The sequence below is a fragment of the Pleurodeles waltl genome, chromosome 6, assembly GCF_031143425.1.
Source record: "Pleurodeles waltl isolate 20211129_DDA chromosome 6, aPleWal1.hap1.20221129, whole genome shotgun sequence".
Taxonomy (NCBI): domain Eukaryota; kingdom Metazoa; phylum Chordata; class Amphibia; order Caudata; family Salamandridae; genus Pleurodeles; species Pleurodeles waltl.
Window position 1 is genome coordinate 1,654,076,129 of NC_090445.1, and position 24,649 is coordinate 1,654,100,777.

Here is a 24,649-nt window from a genome sequence, read left to right on the forward strand (position 1 = left end):
TTCGTTTTTCTCTTTTTCCGTCTTTCCTGTATGTGTCTTTTGCTTGCAGTAAATGCTTGAGGCAGAAAAATAAGTGTGGGCCTCAAAAATAAGTGCTGGTGCCCTGCATCAGAAAACACAGGCTCAAATTAAGCACTTCTAAAGTGACCTCATTCACCTGATGGCTGCTTTAATTCATAGCTGTAGGACTGTCATTTTGCTTTCTGATGAAGACTGATGGCTGGCGCTTTCTTAATGGTTCGCATTAAATCGTACTATGCCATTTTTTCCACGTTTGGGCTCAGTCGTTAGGTTGTCAGAAAAACAAATGTTGGTAAATCAGTAAATTAATTGAACAGGATTACATGAAAAAGTGTATACAGGGTGACTGCTACAAAAAAGCCAAATGTATTTTCAGCACTAACATAGCAAACATTGGGAATTCAGAAACAAATAATAAATCTTGGAGAAGCTGGGATGATTGCGTGAATAGAATCAATATCCTGGCAACCACCCATAGAAATCAAGACACATGTTAACTAAATTGCCTTTATTCCACAGGGTTCATATTGAATTAGGGTTTTCCGAGTCTCGGTCCCAACAATTATTGATTGAAATGTCTATTGATGCTGGGACAAGTACAAGTCTCCAACCATAGGAAATGAGATTCCAGTTGCCTACATCTCTATTAATAATGGTTGAAAACAGAGCAAAAGTTTGACCCATAAACGTAGTTCCATTGAAAGCAAATTGCCATTTTGGTGCTATCCCTCTCCTTAGTATCTGGGCTATATTTGTAGCTTTTAGTATCAATCAATCATACCGAATTGGATGTGTATCATAAGGCAGCTACCAACTTTCGCCTTACTGTAACATCACTAATGTGGGATCACAAATGCCAACTTTCACCTTAATGTAGTGCTACAAATGTAGGATCTTTGATGCTGTCCTTGTTTCCAGGGTTACCTGACTGTTAATGGCTCTCCTGTGATGTGATGTAATGTTTATTGCTCCCAAACAGTGGAAAAAGATATTGGTGTGGGGTGGTGTGGGTCTTCCTGATAGGATAACAAGGATAGCATGGACATAGGTCCATGCCCTGACTGCACTTCAAAGGGTAGCCTGGGGGCTGAATTTCCTTCCTTACCTCAGAAGAAGCCTATCCTGTCACTGGCAGATGCACCATACACCTGGGCCTCTCTTCCCTTTGTTTCACTATCCAAGCTAGAGCCAAACCAATGGGAAAGGGTGGAATTGACCAGTACCAGTTTTAGAGTTAGTCAAAGGGGTGTTTCCCCATCCACAGGGTGACAATGGCCATAAAAGTGGTATTCCCAGAATGTGCAATCAGATCACTCTTGAACCTATGAAGATCAGAAGAAAGACTGTCCTGCTGTCTGAAAATCCTGAGGGGAAGACTGAACCTGCTTGCCTTGAACCCAGGACACCAGAAGAGACTCCAAGGCTCAGTCGGTGGACTTCCATTTTGAGCTACAAGGACACAACACATCCAGACACCGTACCTGCTTACCCGCTAACTAGACATACTGGACCAGATGTTAGCAGCTTCACTTGAAATTTAGAGACCACTCACAATAGAGGCTTTAGCCAAATCAAGATATATCATGCTTGATACTTGCATTATAGATTTTAAGTCATTGCTCGACCCCACTATCCTGCTGACAGATGAGGGCTGGATTAATGTTCACTTTTTCCAGTTTTATTCACAGCTGAGAAACAGGAAGTATTTGTAGTAATAGCTTTATTTTTTCCCCTTTATCTTCTTGTTTAAATTTTAATGAGGTGGAGTAAGCCATGACACCAAGGTCCACTTAAAAATATGAAGTTCATAATTAGAAGAATATTGCACATCTAGATGTGTATTCAATGAGAATGTCTGAATCTTACACTTGAATTGTCTGGAGTCCTTCTCTTGGGATTCTTAACTGGAAACTGTGAGTAGAACCAAACTTTTAAGCCATATGGCTTCAGTCATCTTGGAACTTATCATGAATGCATATTGCCACACACGGCACTGATGTGTCACTGTTTCTAAATGGCTGCACTATCAGAAAGAAAATACATCTAGTAATAATTAGGCACTCGGTCCCGTGACTCGAAAACACTTCTTCGAAGAAAAACAACTTGTAACACTCCGACCCAACACCAGATGGCGAGCTCATGCATACCATGTGAATCTCAGCGACTGATGCCACGAACAGATGTACCCTGGGTAAGTGACATTTTCATTACACCATACAACATAATTCCCATATTTTTGCGAATTTTTTGTTACGCTTGTTACATGAAATTCCCAAAATGTTACCATTGCACCACTTTAAGTAATTATGTACTCTTTACCACAAACGTTTACTGCAACACATTCCTATTTGTGAATGGCTTTGCACCTCTTTTGAGGAGGTGGTGGTTAAATACTGTTTTGAGACTGATTTTGGTTGCAAAACATTAATACATACCAATCCTAAACGTGCCCCTTCCAAATTCCAAAACAGTAATTGGTCACAAACACAAACTGTGATTTGGGAGCGAATCACAATATGTGTTTCATCCATACAAAAAAGCCTTTCTGAAGTCGCAAATGGCCTGATCCTGCAAATCGGGTCTTTCACGAAGGCAAATATTCTTCACACATCTGGCCTATTATGGATTCACTGTATTCTTAATGAAAATGTCAGGCTAATATTATCTGGAAAGTATTATTGATAGGAAAATATGAACTTTGCATGAATCATTCGCTTTTCAAATACACTAATGGAAAATTGGCAGAGAGTCTTGAAAAATAAATGTGTGATAAATGTTCTCCGATAACATCATATTTCCATGTTTTCTTTTAGTCTTTCATATGATCACCACATGAGCTGCATCTCTTGCCAGTTTGAGTGGGCCTGACAATTAGACTCAGAAGTACATTAAAAGATTTATTACCGGTCATTAAAGAAAAATACCTATGAGACCATAATGTGTTAGGATTGGATTAATCATTAGAGAGACACATGCCGAGTGTCTTGGTTTATGAGCCTATTAATTAACTTTATTTCATAAAAATCCCATAACTAGGAATGTGAGCATCATAATTTAGAATTAAAGTTGTAATTGATCACAACTGTTGCTTACTCAAATATAGCAGTGATCTTTCATATTGTTTTCAAAGATGAATGATATTATCATTTTTTCCAGTAGTTGACTGTGGCCTGCACTGCTAACTAGTGGACACACGAAGCATTCATTCACATTAACGCGACTCATTTTAGATACATGCTACATTTTGCAACACTATCAGGATGACACGAAGGAATGAGTGAACAAACGAATGAACGTATCAGTAAATGAATGACAATACTTGTAGAGTGCACATCTATGGACAGGTTTACTCTTTGATGTGATTGTCACGTAGATTGCTCCTAAGCAATGAACTTTGTACTTTGCACCACACTCTGATGAGTCAATGTGACAACAATAAATAGAAGAGCACATTCATCCAAATGGATGAGAATCTCAGGATTCACAGCACGGATGACAAGCATATCCGGTTTGAAATTCACCATCAAATGTAAACCTGTGTACACCGCTTGCACCACTTCACCACTGTGCTCGTGCCCTCGACAGCAAATACTGCTGCCAATGAGTGAGTGACTGGTCCATAGAGATGAAGCTTGTGTTACAAGTACTGTGATTCTGCAGCCTACAGAGGGCCCGATTATCAGTGGGTGAGGTATCAGTAGTTACTTCCCACCCAGAACAGCATGTACTCCATGCATAGGTAATATAGGGAGTGGAGTTCACTTTGACAATTAGTTAACTAGTTTTAGGATGTGGGAATTGGGTTTCCACATTGATTCCTTCGTGCTTTTTCCTGCATTTTTACACCGATATTCACCCAGACATTTCACCTGCTTTGCACAGGTTTCTCCCTAATTTAGTGCTTGCTATTCCCATTAATGGCCCTTCGGATTACTAAACCACTCTTAAAGGTGCCCATATTCTAGACTACATAGCTGACCCTTGATCTTAAATTCATTACTGAGGGCATATTTACAAGAAAGTGGCACATCATAGATGATGCAACACTTTCCTTGTGCTTTATTGTGCCCCCCCACTAATGACACCATGTGTGTGCTGTATTTACAATGCGGCACTCCATAGCACACGTTAGGCCATTAGTGGGAAAAATGTTGATGGTATTGTGGTGCTTTGGTGGATTAGTGCCAAAAATGATGGCGCAAGTCCACCAGGGTCAAGGGAGGCCCATTGAATACAATGGGATTGTCACTTTAATGCCTGCCTAAGGCTGGCATTAAAAATTACGCTAAAAATGGTGCAGTAAAATCTTGTAGATTTCACTGTGCCATTTTTATGGGCCTCCTTATTGGGGAACGCCCCCCTTTCATACATCATGCCTGGTGCAGGCATAGTAAGGGGCAAGGGGTTACAAAGTGGTGCAATGCTTGTATTGCGCCACTTTGTAAATAGTGCACAAGGAAAATGCCTCCTGAATGCCACATTAGCGTAAAAGAAATTATGCTAATGTGGTGCAAGGAGGAACAAGGGGCTTGTAAATATGCACCCTAATGGTATGATACCCTTTGGAAGGGGACACATGTCATCTTCTCTCCCTCACTTACATCACTTGTACTTCTTGTTCCTTCAGACAAACTCTAGTGATCTACCATGTAAGAGTACATCAAAATGTAAACATGTATGTAATACATAATTTCCACAAGATCACGTTTGCTATATATATAATATAAAACTGTAGACATCCTATTTATAGACATTGCCCTATTTTTCAGCTTGTGGCAAATTGACTGGAATAAGTGAGCCAGTTACTGTCAAAGCCTCTGGATCACGGTTTGGCTCCTGGATGACAGACCCTATGGCGCCTGAGGGGGACACAAGAGTAAGTACATTAACCTCATTTATTTTAATACCTTGTACCCTCATGTTTACTTTTTATTTTTGTCCCTTCTGTAATGACTTGCGCTGCAGTATTTTGTCAGTCTCCTGGTATCAAAGTATTTGCATAGTAAGGTTTACCATTGTGCATCTGATAAGCTATGAAGAGGCCTTGTATGTTTGCGGGGCAAACATATTGCTATAGTGTTTGCACAACATTTAATGGAATAATAGATTGAGGGCCTGATTTATGGTTTGGCAGACAGAGTACAGTCTGTAAGGGTGGCAGAAAACATCACCTCTGTTATCCCAATGAACCACCTGCCAGCTAATTTAAAGATGACCACCGGTCCGTGGTCATCTCTCTGTACACTGAAAGACGCTGATGTCATGGTGGATCCTTTCAATGTACAAAATGTATTTTTCATTTTCAGAAACACTCCCAAAGCAGGAGTTTGCTCCTGGAAAAAAGCAAAACACGAATGACTGCCACAGCCGGGTAGTTTTCATTCAGAGTGTGGCAGTCCTGTTTTTTTCTCCTACCTCTCACTGCCATTTTTACCTGTCAGTGATGGACTAGAAAAAAAAGATATTATACTTTCCACCCAAAATATGGCAGGTCATTTAAGGTTCTTGCTTGGGTGGTCCCTATTCTGTTGGGCTGCCGCAGGAAGTATTCCATCAGCAGAGCCAATGGTGTCTTTTTTGACAGAATACTTAAGGTCGACCTATCTCTAAAGGAGGCTGGCGGTCCAGAAGGTTTGGCAGGCGAGTTTGTTATGAAATATTCTGTCCGGTGAACTGTAAATTGGGTACTTAGTACATTCCAAGGTTTAGCCTGGTTGCCCTGCTGTGGCTCTGATAAGATCAAAGTCCAGCCCCACAGCAATAACTCACATGATGCTCTGCCCTGAGTGGGCCCAAGTCTGTCTGCAATGTCTGATCATGGGTTTTGCATGCTGGGATGCTTGTTGAAGGATGTGGCACAATTCTGTATGCACGTATAGTTTTGGCACACTGCCTGGTATTACACAGGAACTAGAATGCTTGTTTTGAAAAAGATTTATTGCGAAATGAATGGTAACTTAGACATACCGCGAGATGCAGTTTTGGATTTTACAGAATGAGGTGTTTTATGATGCATTCCTCACATTGTACTTTGTAAAACTGGGATGCTAAAATATGGTGGTAAAGATCTTCCACACTGTACAGTGTTGTTTTTTTAAACACGTTTTTAGTGAAGTTTTGCAAACATTATTATTAAATCGACAATACATGGCATGAGCTGATTACAATAGCAGTAGTAGTACATCAGTGCACAAGGTGTGCTAGTTCCATAACAAGAAGAAGGAGGAGTGATAGTTATAGGTGCAGAAGTACAGCCACAGTACAACAAAGAGGGAAGATAAACCAGGAGAGAGCAACAAGCACACATACAGGAGACGCACAAAGGCATCTGGTCCCTCACCGCATTCGGATGGACATTCGTCGACATGAGAGAAGAGGAAATTGTGTAAATAAAGCACCTATAGAACAGGAAAGGTGGGAGAATTCAAGAGGAGGGAGGGCTAGGAGGTTAGTGGGGGAGGAGGTTATGGGCCAGTCCTACAGCAGCAGGCAATCAGAGAATATAGTAGGCAAGACATCCTTGGCAGGGGGCAGGTTAGAAATGCCGGCTGGAGAAGCAGGGTCCGGGCTGAGGGGGTTCAACCGCTATGTAGGAGGGGAAAGTCAGGGGACGGTCACCTTAAATCTAAAAGTCTCTACCAGGGTATCCCGCTGGTGGGAGATTGGGTGTTTTCAGAGACCCTGAAGTTCTCTTGCCTGCAAGGCAGTGCCCTGAGGCATCCCCCATACCTCCACTCATCGGGTCCAGGCAAGTTGTTGAGGAGGGGCTCTTGAGTCTCGTAACCACCCGCTTAGCTAGCTACCCTGTTGTTTTTGGGACGTTGAAACAGATTGAGGGTGCATACACCCCATTTTCACAGCAAGGTAATCCCAGTGGCCCTATGCTGACTGACAACCAGCAATCAGTCAGCATAGGGCAGGACCATAGCATGTGGGTAGAATCTTTGTTCTCTTGCAGCCAGCGATGGGCAGGAGGAATTAGTGCAGTGGAAGAAATGGTTAATCTGTAATGGAGTGAGATAAACCCTATGTAGGATGTAAAACTGCATTAATTTGAATCACACACTCTGGGAGATAGTGGCATGGTAGGACATGGCCGCTGCCCATTCTGCATCACTAAACACCCTACCCAGATCTTCGCTCCACCAACTGCAAAGGATGAAGAGGGATAGGCAGGTATGCTCGCTTTGCGTTTTGGCAAGTCACATGATGAAATGACATCTCGTACCCAGTAGGTGTATGTTTTGAAGTACCTGATGGGTGTTTGGTTCAGCCTGCAATGCCCCCAGCTTCTATGTAGAGTATGTAAAATGGAGTTGTATATGAGCAACTGTCCTGGGGGAGACCGGTTTGTTCATTCAGATCATAGAATCAGATGATCTCAGTGTCTGTTGGACGTCACCCAAGGTATGGAGGTCCACTTCGTGCCAAGGGGCAAAAGTTGCCACCATGAAATGTGTGCACCCTGGGTGCTTAGTTGAGGAATTGAGGGGGTGTATGGAGTCAAGGTGTTAGTAAGGCATAGGAGGTGGGAGCAGTGGAACGCCACTGACAAAAGATACATAGAAGGGATGGGAGCATGTACTGGGGAGAAAGAGGTGCATTAAGCGCTCCAGTGTCCATTAGGGGGACATCCACATTGCTGTATTGTCTGGGGTTCACTCAGTAAACTACTGTGCCACCCACTGCAGTTGGGAAGCAAGGTAGTAGTGCTCAAAGTTGGGGGCCCTTAGACAGCCCCTGTCTGTTGGAAGGCACCGTTTCAGTAGCACCACCCAGCGGTGGGTGCCTTGCCATATAAAGTCACAAAGCAGACACTCTAGGACATTAACAAACTAGTAAAATAGACAGGGCAGCATCACCATAATAGATAGGGTCATTCAAGAGGGGATCTGGCCACAGAGTGAGGACACCACTCGGCTCACATTGCCGCTCGCCAGTGGCTCTGCATTGTGGTTGATCCAGAGACTGAGGTAATGGATCATCTCTGGTTGCCAGCTGGAGAGTAGGGCAAGGGGGAAAAAGAATACTACAGACAGGGGGCTAACAACGCTCCGTCCAACTGTGCACCCAGTAAATAGTGCAAATAGGGGGAGAACTGGCTGGGGAGACAGCAGGGGGATGCCTCCAGGCAGGACCTCTTGAATGGGCAGTAAGCTTGCACAAGGTGAGTAGAGCAGCAGCAAGAGTACCCACCTCTCCAACCAGGGACAAAGATGATGGGGTGGATGGAGGACAGGCGTACTCGTGTGCCTCTATCTTGGTGGATAGGAAGTTGGCAGTGCCTCCCAATGTGCAGCGGGGTCGAAAGGCAAGAAAGGAGAAGTAGTGAAACGGGAATGTTGTTCCACCCAGTCCCAGGATGCTGCTGGGTCGGTGAAGAAGAGGGATTACTCATCAAAGACCACCCTTAAGCATGCAGGAAAAAAGCAGAGAATAATGGAGGTGGAGCTCCTGCAATTTGCACTTGACATGTTGGAAAGTGCCATTTTGGTGCTGCACCACCAGCGTGTAGTCCAGTAACATCATCACCCTGTGGTTATCCACCATCAAAGGGCCTGCGATTCGGGCCACCCGGAGGTTTACATCACTGTCTCATAAGCGCAGGAGCTTGAAGACCACAGACTCTGGGTGGGAGCCCGGTGGAGGTTGATGAGCGGGCACCCTGTGTGCGCTTTCAATGGAGAACAAGCATTTGCAATGCAATGTGTCTTGCATTTGGTCGAGTTAGAGCTACTAGCATTGTAAACTCCTAACCGGACTTTTCTTGCCACATGATTGAAAATGAAAAGTAATACAGTTTCACAAAAGCGCCACGGCATCAGCGTGAAGCAGCACACAAAAGTAAAAAGAAGTTCGCTTGCAGTCAAACGTATTGGCAAAAGTGCAATTTGCCATGTAACAGGGGCGATGTCAAAGGCGGTAACAAAAGCGCCCTAAAGAGGGACAAATGTAAAGCATTTACCAATGAAAATAAAGGATTTATGAAGGGCAAGCCTATGAACAAGTGATTGTGATGGGCGTGAGTTGGGCGTGGCTAAAAGCCCAGATGCATACCAACACGTCGGAAAAGTAGTGGTTGCGAACTGCTATGCTTGACCTTAAAAGGATGACACAGCATCAGAAGGGGTGAAGGATTGTAGCCAGTCTTCTATGCAGGTCACAGCATCTCACTCATCACCAGTTTCAGGGAGGCCCATGGTGTGCAGGTTGTTTCTCTGCAACTGACCCTCTGCATTGTCCACTCGGACTTCTAATTGGTTAACATGCTCTTGTGGTTCCTGCAAGTTCTTTTGTGTGTTTTCAGATGCAGGTTGAAGATGGCATACTGTTTAGTATTATGATGCTTCGTTGTCTAGTGCTACAGAAAATGCACATGACAACAAATGCTCATATACTTGGTATAATGCAGATACTAAAAAGTTGTCTAGTTACTCTACATTTCCATGATTTCATCGTCCAACAGTTTAATTTGATGTTTTATTACACTACAGTGCCTTATGACACATTTTGCACACTGTAAAAATACACCGGTATATTAAGCAGTGGAGGTCACACATTGTGAGTGTGATTTAATAATTATACATAGTATACATAAAAAGGTGTATATCTGCAATCTAAACACCATACTGACATGTTTTGAACATAGCGAGATAGTCTAAATACAGCCATGCAAAGATCTCACTAGAGTACGCAGAAGATGTGAGAAGAAAAGGGATGCTGGTGATGACCGCTGTGGTGCTTTGAAAGCACCTCGCATTAGAAAAAAACAATGCGCCTCTGTCCTACCACTGCAATCAAACATCATTGCCAAGATACCAAGACAAAAGCTGCAATATTACAACTGAAGTGTAGCTGATGATTTTGGGGATTTTTGACCTATCATTTACTACACTGACCATTCTTAGTGCTTCTAGGTACCTGCAGAGTGAAAACCACTTCACAGTATCCATCACCTGAATACAGGACTGAATCCGTGCTCCATACTTCTGACTTATCCAACAACCCAGAAACTTGTTTGTGAGCATTTATGTCAGAGGAAGTGCTTTGGGTCAGTTCCGGTTGGCAGTGCATTAAAACTTGGTAAGGTTTTGCATTGCTTTGCGTTAGTTCCAATGGAACTTGTTGCTGTACGTCAAGGCTTTGTAATGCTTTGCGTCACTCTGCGTTGATTCCAATGAGGCTGGCAGCTGTGAGGCAAGGCTTTGCTGGGCTTCACCTCGCTCCAGGTCAGTTTTGATGGAGACCACAGCTGGGCGCCTTCAGACCCTCCCCCAAAGGTCCAGGACTGGGATGGCACCACTTGGGGGTAGAGGACTTCTAGCAGGCAGATCCAGGTACAGGGTACAAGGTGTTTGGAAATTCTTCTGTCACTGAGGCTCTGACTAGGTGTCCAGCCAATAGCCTTTGGAGTCACTCTGGTGATCCTGGATTTAAGAAGCAGGTCCAGTCCTTTCCACTCAGGCAGCAGGGCCGTGGGGCCACTGGGCAGAGGAGTAGCAGTCCTTCTTGCAGCAGAGCAGCACAGCAGTCCTTCTGAGTATTCCACAGGCCCAGAGGTGCACTGAAGAGTTGGATCTGAGGCTCCAATATGTATATCTGGTGCCAGCTTTAAAGTAGGACAGAGTTCTGTAGGTTTTCACCCCCAAAGGTGTTTATAATTTTCTGCCTCCCTGTACTGGCCCCAATCACAAAAGACTAGTGTCTAACCCTTTGTGAAAATGCCCAGGCAGAGCCTTTGTGATGTGCAAGTGTGGTAAGTGACAGCTCCTCCCCCTCATCAAGTCTGAGATGGTCCATCCTGTCAACACCTGTTCCCCTTTGTCTCACTGTCTGGGAGCAACACACAAAGATCAACTGAGCACATTACCCAAAAGAACAAGAGCTGCTCAGGTAGTGTCCTTGGGATGCCTCACAGCAGGGGTACGAGGGAGCAGACAGGGGCCAACAAGGGTTAGCAGTGGGAGGACATGGCACTTGCGGCCCGGGCAAGGCCAAGGGGCCTCCTGCTGCAATTGGCTGCAAGGGAAGCCTAGCCGCAGTAGCACTGACCAAGGGCCCCTGGGAGGAAAGGCTGTGCTGGGACTCTGCTGACTAGCAACATAAACATGAGGACACTGAAAGGACAGGAGAATGGATTGACATTATGTTCTACCTATCTTAAACCCTGCATCAGATGAGATGTTTTGTGTTTATGATTTGCATTGAATAAACTGCAGCTGTTTCTCCTCTTGTTTTGTTGGTCGGACAAGAAGGGTAGCATGGGAGTGAGTAAAACCAGGAATGTCTGGGAGGGGTAATCTGGTCTCTTGCTCGTCCAGGAGGGGTACGCCTCCGTAGAAACAAATCATTCACATCTGCAGGCACTTATAGTGAGTTTTCATTGGTTCTGGTGCGGGGAGACCACGAGAACGATCACAGCATTGAAATAATGACTTCGTAAACGTGAAATTGCGAGAAGTTAAGGGTGCTCAGCAGAGCACAGAAAAGCTACATCTTTTTATTGGTTGCACTAGAATTACAATTCAAAATGCTGTTTTATAACCTCACTATTTAAATGATGGGCCGCCAGATGAGGAAGATACAAGCCTATATTAAATAGACTCCATTAAAAACACATTAGCTCTCCTGCCAGGTCATATAAAAAGTACCTGGTCATTTATCAAATTAATTATAGTCGGAAGGCCTTTGGCTCAGACACAGAGCGAGGTGGAATATCACCTCTGAGGTGTATGTCTGCAAATGTATGTCTTGTGTGTGTCCCTGTGTGTGTATGTGTGTGTCTGTCAGTGTGTGTATGTGTGAGTATCTCTGTGTTTTTGCGTTTGTGTGGGACTGATTATGTGTATGCGTGTGAGTGTGTGAGTATATGTGTGTCCGAGTGTGTGTCTGTGTGGGTGTGTGCGTGTGTATGTGAAGCCCTGCACATGCACATCTGTATGTGTGCGGGAGACATTGTGGAAGAGGAAAGATGCTTTGTGCAGAGGTGTAGAATATTTTATAATGTTAGAGCATAACCTCATCCATGGTGGTTGTCCCCTGATGCTGTTTAGAGTTGAAACGCTTACTGATTCATTGGTCTTTTAGGAGGAGGGGGCTATCAAGGCGTATAGGTCATGTGACAGTCAGACAATTATTTATCTTGTCAACCCATTAGTAAATAAAATCCAGGCGGGTTTGCAGAATGACCAACAGATATGCAAACAATCTGCATAATAATTCATTTATTGTACATATTGACAATCCTGAGTACCTGACTGGATTTTGCTTTATAGTGAGTTGACAAGTCCTAGCCTGGTGTCCCTAAATGTATACGGACATCTATGTGGCTTTTTGTAACTTAGAGACGTATAGCTCAACAGCGCTTGTATATTGCACATTTAATGACTGCTTGTAGGTTTTTATAACCCCGGTCAAAAATGTAACTCACATTCCTCAAATTGTGAACAAGGAAGCAGTATACAGAACAGAAAGCAGAGCAGCTATTGTCACAGAACCACGTTGTGATGGTGAGTGTAGCAATACTTAAAACGCAGGCCAGCTTTGTCCCATGGAGTTGAGGCCAGGCAGGCTGCTCAGAAAACATCACGTTTGAATCCCATGGTACTGGCAAAGGTGTCACTGGTATAGGTTACAGTTTTTGCATATAAACCAGAGGTATAACTTAGTAGTTAATTGTTTGCAGTAAACTTGTGAGCTGAAGGTCACATATCTGATTCTCTGTGGGAGCCACACAAACGTTAATCCTTCCAAGGTTCATCAATTGAGTAATAGTAATAATTTTTATTTACAGCACATAGAATTGTAAAACTATAGTACGAAGTACTCTATAAAAATAAGTTGCTGTTTAAGCTTTATTGACCACAAGTGCAATAACAGATGTCAGTTACCCCCACCCCCCCAGAAGCCAAGCCATGAGGTAACAATACTGAAAGGGGGCAGGTGGGGAAAGTAACAGTCATCATTGCTCTAAAGGTAGGGCAGTAAGGCTGCTACCACTACCAGTTCTCTCCTCACCCAAAATAAGGGGTGCTGTTGGAGATGGCTCTCCTTTTATTGACGGGGTGAAAAACCAGCTCTATTTCCCTCCGGCACTTCAAGCAGCCGGGTTCACAGGTGGGTCACCAGGCTCCCCCCTTGCTTTTGATGAGATGTAAGCCCAATCAACCAAAGAAAAATAGCAAAGGTTTGTTTTCACATGTTTCTTTTTCTTTCACTGATTGGGCTTTCCTCTCACTAGAAGCAAAGACAGGAGGGGAGACAAACATGTATGAACCCGGCTGCTTGAGATGATGCTCAGGGGTCGCCGAGAAGAATGAGCTGTTTGTTCACCCTGCCATTCAGGGAGGGGCTGGGGCAGAAAGTAGGCCCCGGCACCAAAATGAGAGTGTTCCCATTTAGTGAATTAGGGAGCTAAAAATGTATCCCATATTTGTAGATTGTGGCAGTTTTGAGTTTGTAAAGACACGGCGTATAAGTATTGTGCAAGGTATGGAAGACGGCATGGATTTGAGCTTTCTGTGGGCTATTTTTGATTTTATATCAGGGAAATAAACTGTAAAAATCTGCCCACCGCATCATATAACAGCCCCACAAACAGCTAATAAAATGGCCTACACACTGACCTTTCATATTGGTCATCACACACTGCCTGATTTTCCTATGGCCATAGGTGCAGGAAGTAGGAGATTGGGGGTGCTCAGCACCCCCATAAATAAAACTAGATGAACAAGCAATAAAATTGCCTTTCAATTTTCCATTTATTTTGTAACGTTTGACGTGAAAGCAAAAACAGATCAAATGTTAGGCTATATCTTCTGACAAATTGCTTCTTATTTGGAAATTAGAGTTTACTATTATTTTTCTGACAGCAAGGAGGGAGGATTTTGTTAACTGACCTAGGTTTGCATGGGTACAGGAAGTGAAAGGAAAGGCTGTGGCTGTCAGTTTTTTTTGCAACACACAACAACACACATACCTGCAAATGAACTATACATATATTTCAAAATATATCAGCAATTAGGAAATAACAAAGTAAGTAAATCTTGTAGTTCTGAAGTATGAAGGAATCAAAGATTTTACTAGGATTAAAACAAATCGAGACTTGCTGATGCACCAGTGATAAATAATGACTGAAACGGGATTTCTACATGTTAGTTTGCACATCATATTGTTTTACCAGTAAAACAGCATGCCTATGCAAATTATGTGACCATTTCAACTGAAAATGTGCTGTTTGTAAATGACAGTAGGCTAACACACAATTGCTCCAAAATGCACCACTGGCTACATACTACACTCTCCACTCTCTTGATGAATGGCCGTGGCACATTTGCTACACTTTTTGTATGACGCTTGGATTTTTCACAATCCCTATGACTTCAGTGATATAACATTGATGGCAGCACCCCCACTCTGAAACGTTTTCCAGTACCACTGTCTGTGGGGCAGTCTGACCCTGCTGTTATTAATGAGAGAGTCAATGCCTGCTCTCGCAGGGCTGCATATTGGCACAGATTTCACCAGAGAGACATTGGGAGCTGACCAGCAGCAAAATTCTTTCTTTGGGGGCATGCAAGGTTTGATATATGCAGTAAAGTGAGCATTCTGACTGACTTCCCAGCACCAACCTTTGAGTCTAGGTGCTAGTAAATGTATTTGTATACATTACACTTTGGCAGTCAGTTACATTCAACAATAACTCCATTCACCCATGCACACTGCTTGTTTTAATGTAAATGTTCCTATACTAGATAAACCTTTTAGATCCTCTACCAAGTCTGCCTCACCCACTATGTGTCTGTGAAGTGCTCACCTGCCGCTCCTATGTGGAATATACGTATAGATCATTTGCCCTCAATTACTCAGCTCCTCCTCGGTCTCTCCTAGGAGGTCTCTTAGAAGAACTTGGCTGAGCTGCCTTAAGGTGTACATTTGTAGGGGATGCTCCTTTGCAACTGAAACCCCTTCATGAGCAGAAGAATTTGTTCTCTTCTACGATAGTAGACAAGTCCAAATATGCAGCTAACACTCACTCTGCTTCAATCCATTCTATGTATAAGTGCAGTTGCACAGTGTCAGTGACATGAGAAATATTTTTCACTACTGATCATGTTTGACACCAAAAGACTTACTAGAGAGACCACACAATTGGGCCTTCACAATAATATCAATCTTACGCCTCCTCATAGGAAGAGGCTGGTGTGCTCCCTCATCTCACTTGACTTGAAGGTTTCCACCGATTAATAGTTGATACTGTTCCATGCTTGCATTGTAATGAAAAGTGTGAGTAGTTAAGCTATCTAGAATGTGATCTGTGGAAGTTTGTTTCCTTCAGGAAATAGGAAGACAGGTATAATATACTCACAGCACACGTGCACATCCTCATGTTTCTGCCATAACCAAATCTCTTCACTTCCTCTCTCTCCAAACTACAGTCCTTTTCTTCACTGCCACCATCTTCCCACTTACTGCAACCTCCAAACCTCATATCTCCTGATATAGTCCATAAGGTATCATTAGCTCTCCTTTTAACACCATGCCCTTTCCACTTGCTGGCTCCACCTGCCAACACACTACTTTCCTATTCTAAATCTCTGTTTTTCTTCTTCAGCTGCCTACACTCAATTACCAGCTTGATCAGGCTAATTTATTTTTACATGAGTGAAACTGTATGAAATCCTAGAATTTTATGTTACATTACTTTCCCAGGAGCAACATTTTGTAGAAGAATCATTTGAGTGCAATGTTTGTAGGAAAAATTAAACATAGTAAAAAAATTTTTTTGCTCAAACAAGTCACTTCCCAGTATCACGCATAAAGTATAAGTGCGAGGTGTGTCTGTGGCTCCTTCTTCACACAGAATACTGCTTACTAGAGGTGGACAAAGACTTCTGCTCCACCAGCAGAGTTCTGAAAAACTCTGTGAAGTGACACAGAGCACAGTTTTTTCTCTCTCTCGTGCTCACCAACATTAAGTTGCCAAGCTTGAGCTAGAGAAATCGCTAAGTTGTTGAGGGCGAGTGATATTCCTGCGGCCGCTCACGATGGGAAAGCTTCGACTCACATTGAGGATGCTGCCCGTCGAGTAGAAAATCTACTCAAGCGGCAGAAAGAAGTTAGCTTCCTCTGGCACTCGAGGTGATGCCGTTCATGCTGATTTTACAGCCCAGGTGAAACTCTTGGCACTGAAAATAAGCGTGAACAGAATGACTTACCCAAACCCGGCTGCTTGTGGAACTCTACGTAGAATGGTAGAGATTTTTCTGCACTTTTTGGAGTTCCACGTTCCAGAACTCTGCGAACTCCGCCCAGGCCTTCTGCTAAGTGCACTTAATGAAAGTTTACATATTGTGTTCAATTTTAACACAATTTTGCGAAATATCATTACTTTTTCACAATTTTGCCTATCCCTATTGGTGGCCCATCTTCACCTTTAAATGAAAAGAGGAAACTGTTCCATAGAAACCTTTACCCTTTCACACATCCTGAAGGACATTCCATGCCCCGCCTCTCTCATCTATCCTAAACCCTGAAAAAAACTTGCTTGTCAACGCATCTCACACATGTCCTTCCACATAATCCTGTCACACACTTAGCTATTCCTAAATTTGTAGCTCGTTCCCCTTCCCATAATCCTAACTTTCTTTCCTTTCCCCCTCTTCAACATTCTCCCCTGCTGTTACTTGCCTTTCCCCATCTTCATCCTTACTTTCACCTCTCCTATCACTGTCAGTGGCACTCTGCAGTCACTCATTGAGTCCTCACTTCTACTTCTTGTTACCCACATTTTCTTTTGCTCCTGAGACCCCTGTTAACCATGAGAGCCTTGGCCACTACCTGATATTCTGCCCCAGGACTCAACTTCCTCAAACTTTTCTCCCAAGGTAAGGAAAAGGAAAAAGAACAGAGAAAAGAAAAAGGGAAAGTAAAGAAAAAGCGAAAAGGGAGTACAAGTTACAGAGGGTTCCAATTGCCAACCCTGTCTGAAATCCGTGTGTTTGGTGGCTGTTGGACCTGGCTTTTTGACAGGGTCATCCCCAAACTTTTTGCCTCCTTCCTCCTATTTGTTCTGACCTGTTGTTGTTGGCTTTTGACCTCTGGGCACTTTACCACTGCTAACCAGTGCTAAAGTGCATATGCTCTCTGTGTAAATTGTACTATTGATTGGTTTATCCATGATTGGCTATTTAATTTACTTATAAGTCCCTAGTAGAGTGCACTATATGTGCCTAGGGCCTGTAGATTAAATGCTGCTAGTGGGCCTGCAGCACTGGTTGTGCCACCCACTCCAGTAGCCCCTTAACCCTGTCTCAGGCCTGCCATTGCAAGGCCTGTGTGTGCAGTTTCACTGCCACTTCGACTTGGCATTTAAAAGTACTTGCCAAGCCTAGAACTCCCCTTTTTCTACATATAAGCCATCCCTAATGTGTGCCCTAGGTAACCCCTAGAGCAGGGGGCTGTGTAGGTAAAAGGCAGGACATGTACCTGTGTAGTTATATGTCCTGGTAGTGTAAAACTCCTAAATTCGTTTTTACACTACTGTGAGGCCTGCTCCCTTCATAGGCTAACATTGGGGCTGCCCTCATACACTGTTGAAGTGGCAGCTGCTGATCTGAAAGGAGCAGGAAGGTCATATTTAGTATGGCCAGAATGGTAATATAAAGTCCTGCTGACTGGTGAAGTCGGATTTAATATTACTATTCTAGAAATGCCACTTTTAGAAAGTGAGCCTTTCTTTGCACTAAAATCTTGTTGTGCCCTTCAATCCACGTCTGGCTAGGTTTAGTTGACAGCTCCTTATGCATTCACTCAGACACACCCCAAACACAGGGTACTCAGCCTCACTTGCATACATCTGCATTTTGAATGGGTCTTCCTGGGCTGGGAGGGTGGAGGGCCTGCCCTCACACAAAGGACTGCCACACCCCCTACTGGGACTCTGGCAGACAGGATTGAACTGAAAGGGGGCTTGGTGCATTTCTTAGACACTCTTTGAAGTCACCCCCACTTCAAAGGCACAACTTAGTATAAAACAGGGCCTCTGCCCTACCTCATCAGACACTTGCTGGAGAAGAAACCTGAACCAGAAACTACATCCTACCAAGAAGAACTGCCTGGCTGCTCAAAGGACTCACCTGTCTGCTTTTCTACAAAGGACTGCTGCCTTGCTGTTGGCCTGCTGCCTTGCTGAACTCTTGTCTGCCTGTAAAAGTGCTCTCCAAGGGCTTGGATAGAGCTTGCCACCTGTTCCCTGAAGTCTCAGGACCAAAAAGACTTTCCTTTTTCACTTGGACGCTCCGTGCGCCGAAATTTTCGACGCACAGCTTGTTCTGCGGCAAGAAAAACGCTGCACACCTACGCTGATCGACGCGACGCCTGCAGTGAGATCAAATCTTTGACGCACGGCCTCGCAAGGACAACGCCGCCTGACCTCTAGAGGAGAAATCGACGCGACGCCTGCCGTGAGATCAAAACTTTGACGCACGGCCTCGCAAGGACAACGCCGCCCGACCTCTAGAGGAGAAATCGATGCGACGCCTGCCGTGAGATCGAAACTTTGACACACGGCCTCGCAAGGACAACGCCGCCCGACCTCTAGAGGAGAAATCGACGCGACGCCTGCCGTGAGATCGTAATTTCGACGCGCAGCCCCGCAGAACGACGCGCAGCCGGAAAACAAGCAGGAAAATCCACGCACAGACCCGGGACATCTGGTAATCCCCGCGACCCACAGAAAGAGACTGTCCGCGTGCCGGAAAACGACTTACGACTTCCCCGCGTGGAAAATAACAACGCAAGTCTGTGTGTGCTGGGGAGAAATCGACGCACACACCCTTTTTCCACGCACCTCTTCCTTTGTGGCCCTCTGAGGAGATTTTTCCACTCCAAACCAGGTACTTGTGCTTGAAAGAGACTTTGTTTATATTCTAAAGACTTAAGACACTTTATATCACTTTTCAGTGATATCTTTACAAATTTATATTGCAACTTTGATCGTTTTGACCTGCAAATACCCAGATAAATATTATATATTTTTCTAAACACTGTGTGGTGTGTTTTTGTGGTGTTATATTATGGTATTGTATGATTCATTGCACAAATGCTTTACACGTTGCCTTCTAAGTTAAGCCTGACTGCTCGTGCCAAGCTACCGGAGGGTGAGCACAGGCTGATTTTGGATTGTGTGTGACTTACCCTGACTAGAGTGAGGGTTCTTGCTTGGACAGAGGGCAACCTGACTGCCAACCAAAAACCCCATTTCTAACAGTGGCACTTTCTTTATCCTTTCTCAATTTATGTGACATGTGAGCGAGAGGACAGCTTAATGCTGCCGTCCCCTTGCACTATTCAACCTGACTCAATTCCACTTAGAAACAGACAGCGACAGAAGGGTGGCTGAAAAGAGGCTCTTTACCAGGACCACCGGTTGTATTCCTGAATAAAGCCTTCTAAGATGCTTGCAACACTTTGTTAGCTACTTATGGGCTTTCTCGACCATCTTCGAAAAAATAGAAAGCAAGCATTATGGGTTTCTTTTGCTTCTGTGTTAAATTTTTACACACGCTTTAGCATGTGAGTGGAGGGTATAAATCACTGCTACACAGATGCACTGGTTTTAAATAATGGGCATACTTACAAGCCCCTTACACCAACTTGGGTCACCCTAGCGTCATTTTTTTTTTAATGATAAGGCGCTGAGGTGGCCTTTTCCCCATGGCAGATTTACAAAGTGGCGCAATGTCTGCATTGCACCACTTTACAACCCCTTGTGCCACATGATGCCTGTGTCAGTCATAATTTATGCAAGGGGTGGGGGCTTCTGACGCAAGGAGGCCCAAAGAAATAGCGCAGTGAAATTTACAAAATTTCACTGCACCATTGTTTCCGTCATTTTTAACTCCTGCCCAAGGCAGTCGTTAAACTGTTGCACCCATAGTAACCTATGGGCCTCCCTGGGTTTTGCTGCACTAGTGTCAACATTTTTGTCACTAGTGCAGCAAAGTGCCACAATAGCATCAACAATGCAAGGGGTGATCAACAATGTTGATGCTATTGTGCTAACGACCGCCATATTGCTTCGTATTATAAATATGTTTCAACTATGGGGTTTTTAGGTGACGTGGGGGGGGGGGTGTGCAAGAAAATGTGCCGCATCAGGACAGATTCGCCAGTTTCTTGTAAATCTGCCCCTACGTGCGTGCATAAAGCATTCCTTATAAACTCTCTCTTCATTGCTGAAGAGCCGTACACCTTCTCAAAGAGTACGTGGCATTGCTCCATGTCTCTCCGGTCTCACAGTAGGCCATTATGCCAGGGGCTAGTAAAAGGGGTTTTAAAATCACATCTGAAAGACTAAACTGGTCCCTTAATGCAGCTTACAGTTCCCTGAAAAGCAAAGCCTAAGGCAAGAGCGGTGCATTCTTCCCCTAAAAAGGCTACAAAGCACGTGACGATTCATGCGCCATCCTGTTTTTCTGATCTGTTCAATCATTGCATGTTCACAGCTTCCACCCAAGGGGTCTCTTGGTGCTGCTCCTAAGCAGCTGCATTATGGGTTGTGGATGTCTGTTAGACTCTGGCATGTTGCAGGTAGGTTAGGGCTACCAAGTTGCCCTCATTTCACCACCAAACATCTCTTAAAAGTTTGGAGCTTTCTTTCAAAATATTATTATTTTCAGGTGTGATAATCCAGTGGGTCCGACTTATCATAGCGAAGGCTACAAGTTCCAGAATTCACTGCGGTGCTTTATGAACGTCTAGAACAGGAAATGATGTGCTCTCTTGACATGGAGTCATATGGTGACGATAGCATTGCCTAATGGAACAGAACTGATCTGCGGAATCTCACACTCTTTACATGTCACTCTAATGATGTGTAAACATTCGAGAGAGAGTGCACACGTGAATAGAGGGGCAGGGCCCCGAGTTCTCGATGAGTTACTCATCCAGTGCAGTTTTGACTTGCAATGCGGTGGTTGTAGTGCTGTTTATCCTGTTATAAATTCAGGACTGCCAGTACGAGGATGAACTGATAAACCCTGGACTGGATTCTGGAGCTTGAAAGTGGACTTGGAGACACGTGAGTTACACATATTCAAGTCTCCCAGAAAAAAAAATATTTTGTTGGGGAAGACGCTCCAAAAAATCGGTCTTTGTGGGACATTTCACTTTGAGGTCGCATTGTGCATTTCACTTTGAGGTCGCATTGTGCAAAGGCCTAACGTGTTTTAAATTCACTAATATAATCTCCCAATGTAACGTCATTGAGAGCTTTAATGGAAGGCTCAGTATCAGCACCACTATATCACAGGAGTTTTGCAGCGCTCTCAAGGTTCCAGATTTAATGGGTAAGCAGCTTATCCAGTCCATGTGTTTCTTGTTGCTTTCTGGTTCATGTGGGCTTTACAGAACCCCACACAGGAAAAACACTGAGTGAATAGGCTTCTCATGCTGGACCATGAAACCTCTGAATTCAGGCATTCAATATCAGTCCATACAGTGCATGTTTCCAAACAAAACGCATGGGGTCTAATGGAGTTCATTCATTTGCATATTTTCTGTCAATGAGTGAATGCCCTACTTGGAGTCACTAAATGTGTCTTTAGCACCTTCAGTTTCTATATTAGCCAAGACAGTATGTGGCCACTTGTGTAATATGGAAATGCATTGGAAGTGTCACTTCTGAGCATAGTTCTCAAACTTGTCCCCCCTAAGAAGGAGTCTGGGAGAAGAAGCGACAGGAAACGAGGAGGTGGTGATATTTAACTCCAAACCCCCAGTTAGAACTGAATAGTTAGTAAGCTTTCTAAGTTTCTTTTGGGTTTCGTTCAGGTTGTTGTGTTCAGTAATACATTTATTTTTTGTTTAGCTTTCTACTAAAGGTCTTTATATTACAAAGGCCTAGTCTCATGTTGTTGTGAACACTTTACATGTAACAAGAGAAAAGTGAAATTATAGCAGTTGTATGAACACATAAACTGCACAGAAAAGGACAGTCTTTGATGTAGACTCGGAAGCTGCAGGTCTTAAGTTATTCTTTGTGGTGGCCTCTGAAGATATGTCTTAAGATAGTCTTAGAGGTGGCTCTGAAGATATGGATCTTCAGATAGCTTTGAGGTGGCCTCTCCTGCAATGGGCCTTCAGATATGGGTTTTCAGATAGTCTTTTTAGGTGGCCTCTGACATATGGGTTTTCAGATAGTCTTTGAACTCGCCTCTGATGATATGGGGTTCAGATATGGGTTGTCAGATATTTTTTGAGGTCGCTTTTTAAAGGATGGGACTTAAGATAATGTTTGAGTTGGCCTCTTTAGATGTGGGTCTTCAAACAGTCTGTGGGGTGCCCCCTGAAGATACGGGTCTTCAGATCTTTCCTGATAGACAGCAAGTTGCCCATGATTCAGATGCTTTCAGAACACAGTTAAAATTCAGAAGGGTTGGCAGTACACAAGAGGTACTAATGTGACAGAATTATGAACATAAAAGTAAACTATTTCAGAAGAGAACAAACATCAACATTTAAATCAGCAGCGTGATTGTCTGATTAAAGTATGCTGCTCAGATGAGTACATCTGATCCGCTCACTGCGGTGGCACACTTGTAATCAGTAAAATGAAAGACATCAAGGTGAGAAACACTCAATACCCATCTGATTCACTGATGGCATTTTTTTTTTTAACATAGCTCAGAATAGACCCATTTGGACAAAGAAAAAGAACATTACAAGAGGAACTGTTTCAGATTCATAAATAAAAACAAAATACAAATTTAACTGAAGTAAAAGAACCGAGGTTAAATTTAAACTAACTCAGGTTTAGCAAAAACCGTTTTTTAGCAAACACAGATTATGGTGTAGTGATTTTGTATTATAAACGTAACTAGAGGAAGATATATAAGATAATTCCTAAAAGTTACAGGTAGCTGTTAAAAGAAATTAGTTTTAAAACAGTTCAGAAGACCAGTCCAGTGATAATTCCTCCAACGCAAGGGTAAATTGTTACCGATCGGAATTCTGATTTCTGTGCAAATTGTTTCACTGCAGACATCTTTTGCAAAACTTATCAAAATATGAACATGGACACCTGTCTCTAAAAAGTAAAAAAATACAGCAGTCAGATGAGCAAACTCCATACTCCGTGTTATTCTGAGCGGGGCAACTCGCAATTGACTTGGAAATACCTTCCCTGGTAAATACCGCACCCCGTGATGTTGGTATTTCTGGGAGCATTGTTGGTGCCCCATGATACAAAGGCACTCTGAATTTGTCCCGAACTTGTTTTGCTTTCATTGCTCAAAAAAGACAGCTGAGTGACAAAGATTTAAAAAGGCACAAAAGGCTTCACAATTTTCAAAAATCCATGTGAACTGTAAATGGAGAAATGTTTCCCTTTCAACCTGAAACATATTCGATATATTGTGTGATACAAGGACACAACATTCCACTGTATACCACTGGTTTATTGCAATCCAGCATATGTTCACCACTGTCTTTGCCACTGTGATCTATCAGAGAGGAGAACATGCCCAGTAATCAGTTTCACAGACACTGGGGGTCATTTTGACCTCGGCGGTCTTTTGTCAAGACCGCCGAGGGACCGCCGTGCTGAAGACCGCCAGTGGTGGCGGTTTTCCGCACGGCGTATTATGACTGTTGGCAGCTCTCTGTCCTTTTTCGGACGGAGAGCCGCCAACAGCCATACTGGCGGTCGGCGGGGAAGTGGAGGTTGCTCCACCGCCACGTCAACAGAACACCGCCCACCGAATCACGTCCTGTGATTAAGCGTGGCGGTGTTCTGTTGACGGTGTGGTGTCGGCGGAGCAGCCACCATGGATCCCGTCCCCTCCCGGAGGATCGACGGACCAGGTAAGTCGATCGTCCGTTAGGGGAGGGGGATGGTGGGGGTTTTGTGTGTTGTGTGCGTGCATGGGGGTGTGTGTCTGTGTATGTAGTGGGGGTGTGTGAGTGCGTGTATGCTTGCGGGGGTGTTCTGAGTTTGGGAATGAGTGTGTGTATGTCTGTAGGTATGTCTATATGGTTGTGTGCGTGTATGTTTGAATGTGGGTGTGCGTGTCTGACTGTGTGTGTGGATGTTGGCATGTATGTCGGTGTGTGTGCGTGTATGTGTGTTGGTGGTGCCTGCGTGCTTGTCATGTGTGCATGATTGATGTGATGTTGGGGGTCGGGGTGGGGAGGGGGGTCCTGCCACCTTTGGGGGGTGGCAGGGGTGGAGGGGGGTGTAGGGGAGGAAGTCAGGGTGGGGATGGGGGGTGGGGGAGACCCCTATCAGTGCCAGGGAAGGAATTCCCTGGCACTGATAGTGCTTACCGCCATGGATTTCATGGTGGTTTCAAACTGCATGAAATCCATGGCAGTCAGCCGGGTCCAAATACCGCCGGCTGTATAGTGACAACCGCCGGGATGGAGACCCAGGTCTCCAGCCCAGCGGTCGGCTCCGCCCTGGCGGGCGGAACGGAGAAGCGTCGGATGACCATGGCGGTAACCGCCATGGTCATAATAGCAAAAAAAGACCGCCAGCCAAAAGCAGCAGAGGTCTTTAAAATTCCCACAATCAGCAAATCATTTATACATTTCTAAGGTTGTAAAATTATGCTGCTCCAGTAGTTGC

The 24,649-nt window shown here is 44.1% G+C and overlaps 1 protein-coding gene across 2 annotated transcripts in view; it reads left to right on the top strand.

Moving 5' to 3' along the window:
* The window catches only part of OLFM1 (olfactomedin 1), a 171,295-nt gene that overhangs the window by 140,858 nt on the left and 5,788 nt on the right, over positions 1-24,649 (top strand). For both annotated transcript variants that reach the window (XM_069241583.1, XM_069241582.1), the window contains exon 5: positions 4,791-4,897. In XM_069241583.1, coding sequence (XP_069097684.1) covers positions 4,791-4,897 — 107 coding nt within the window. The remainder of the gene's footprint in view (positions 1-4,790; positions 4,898-24,649) is intronic.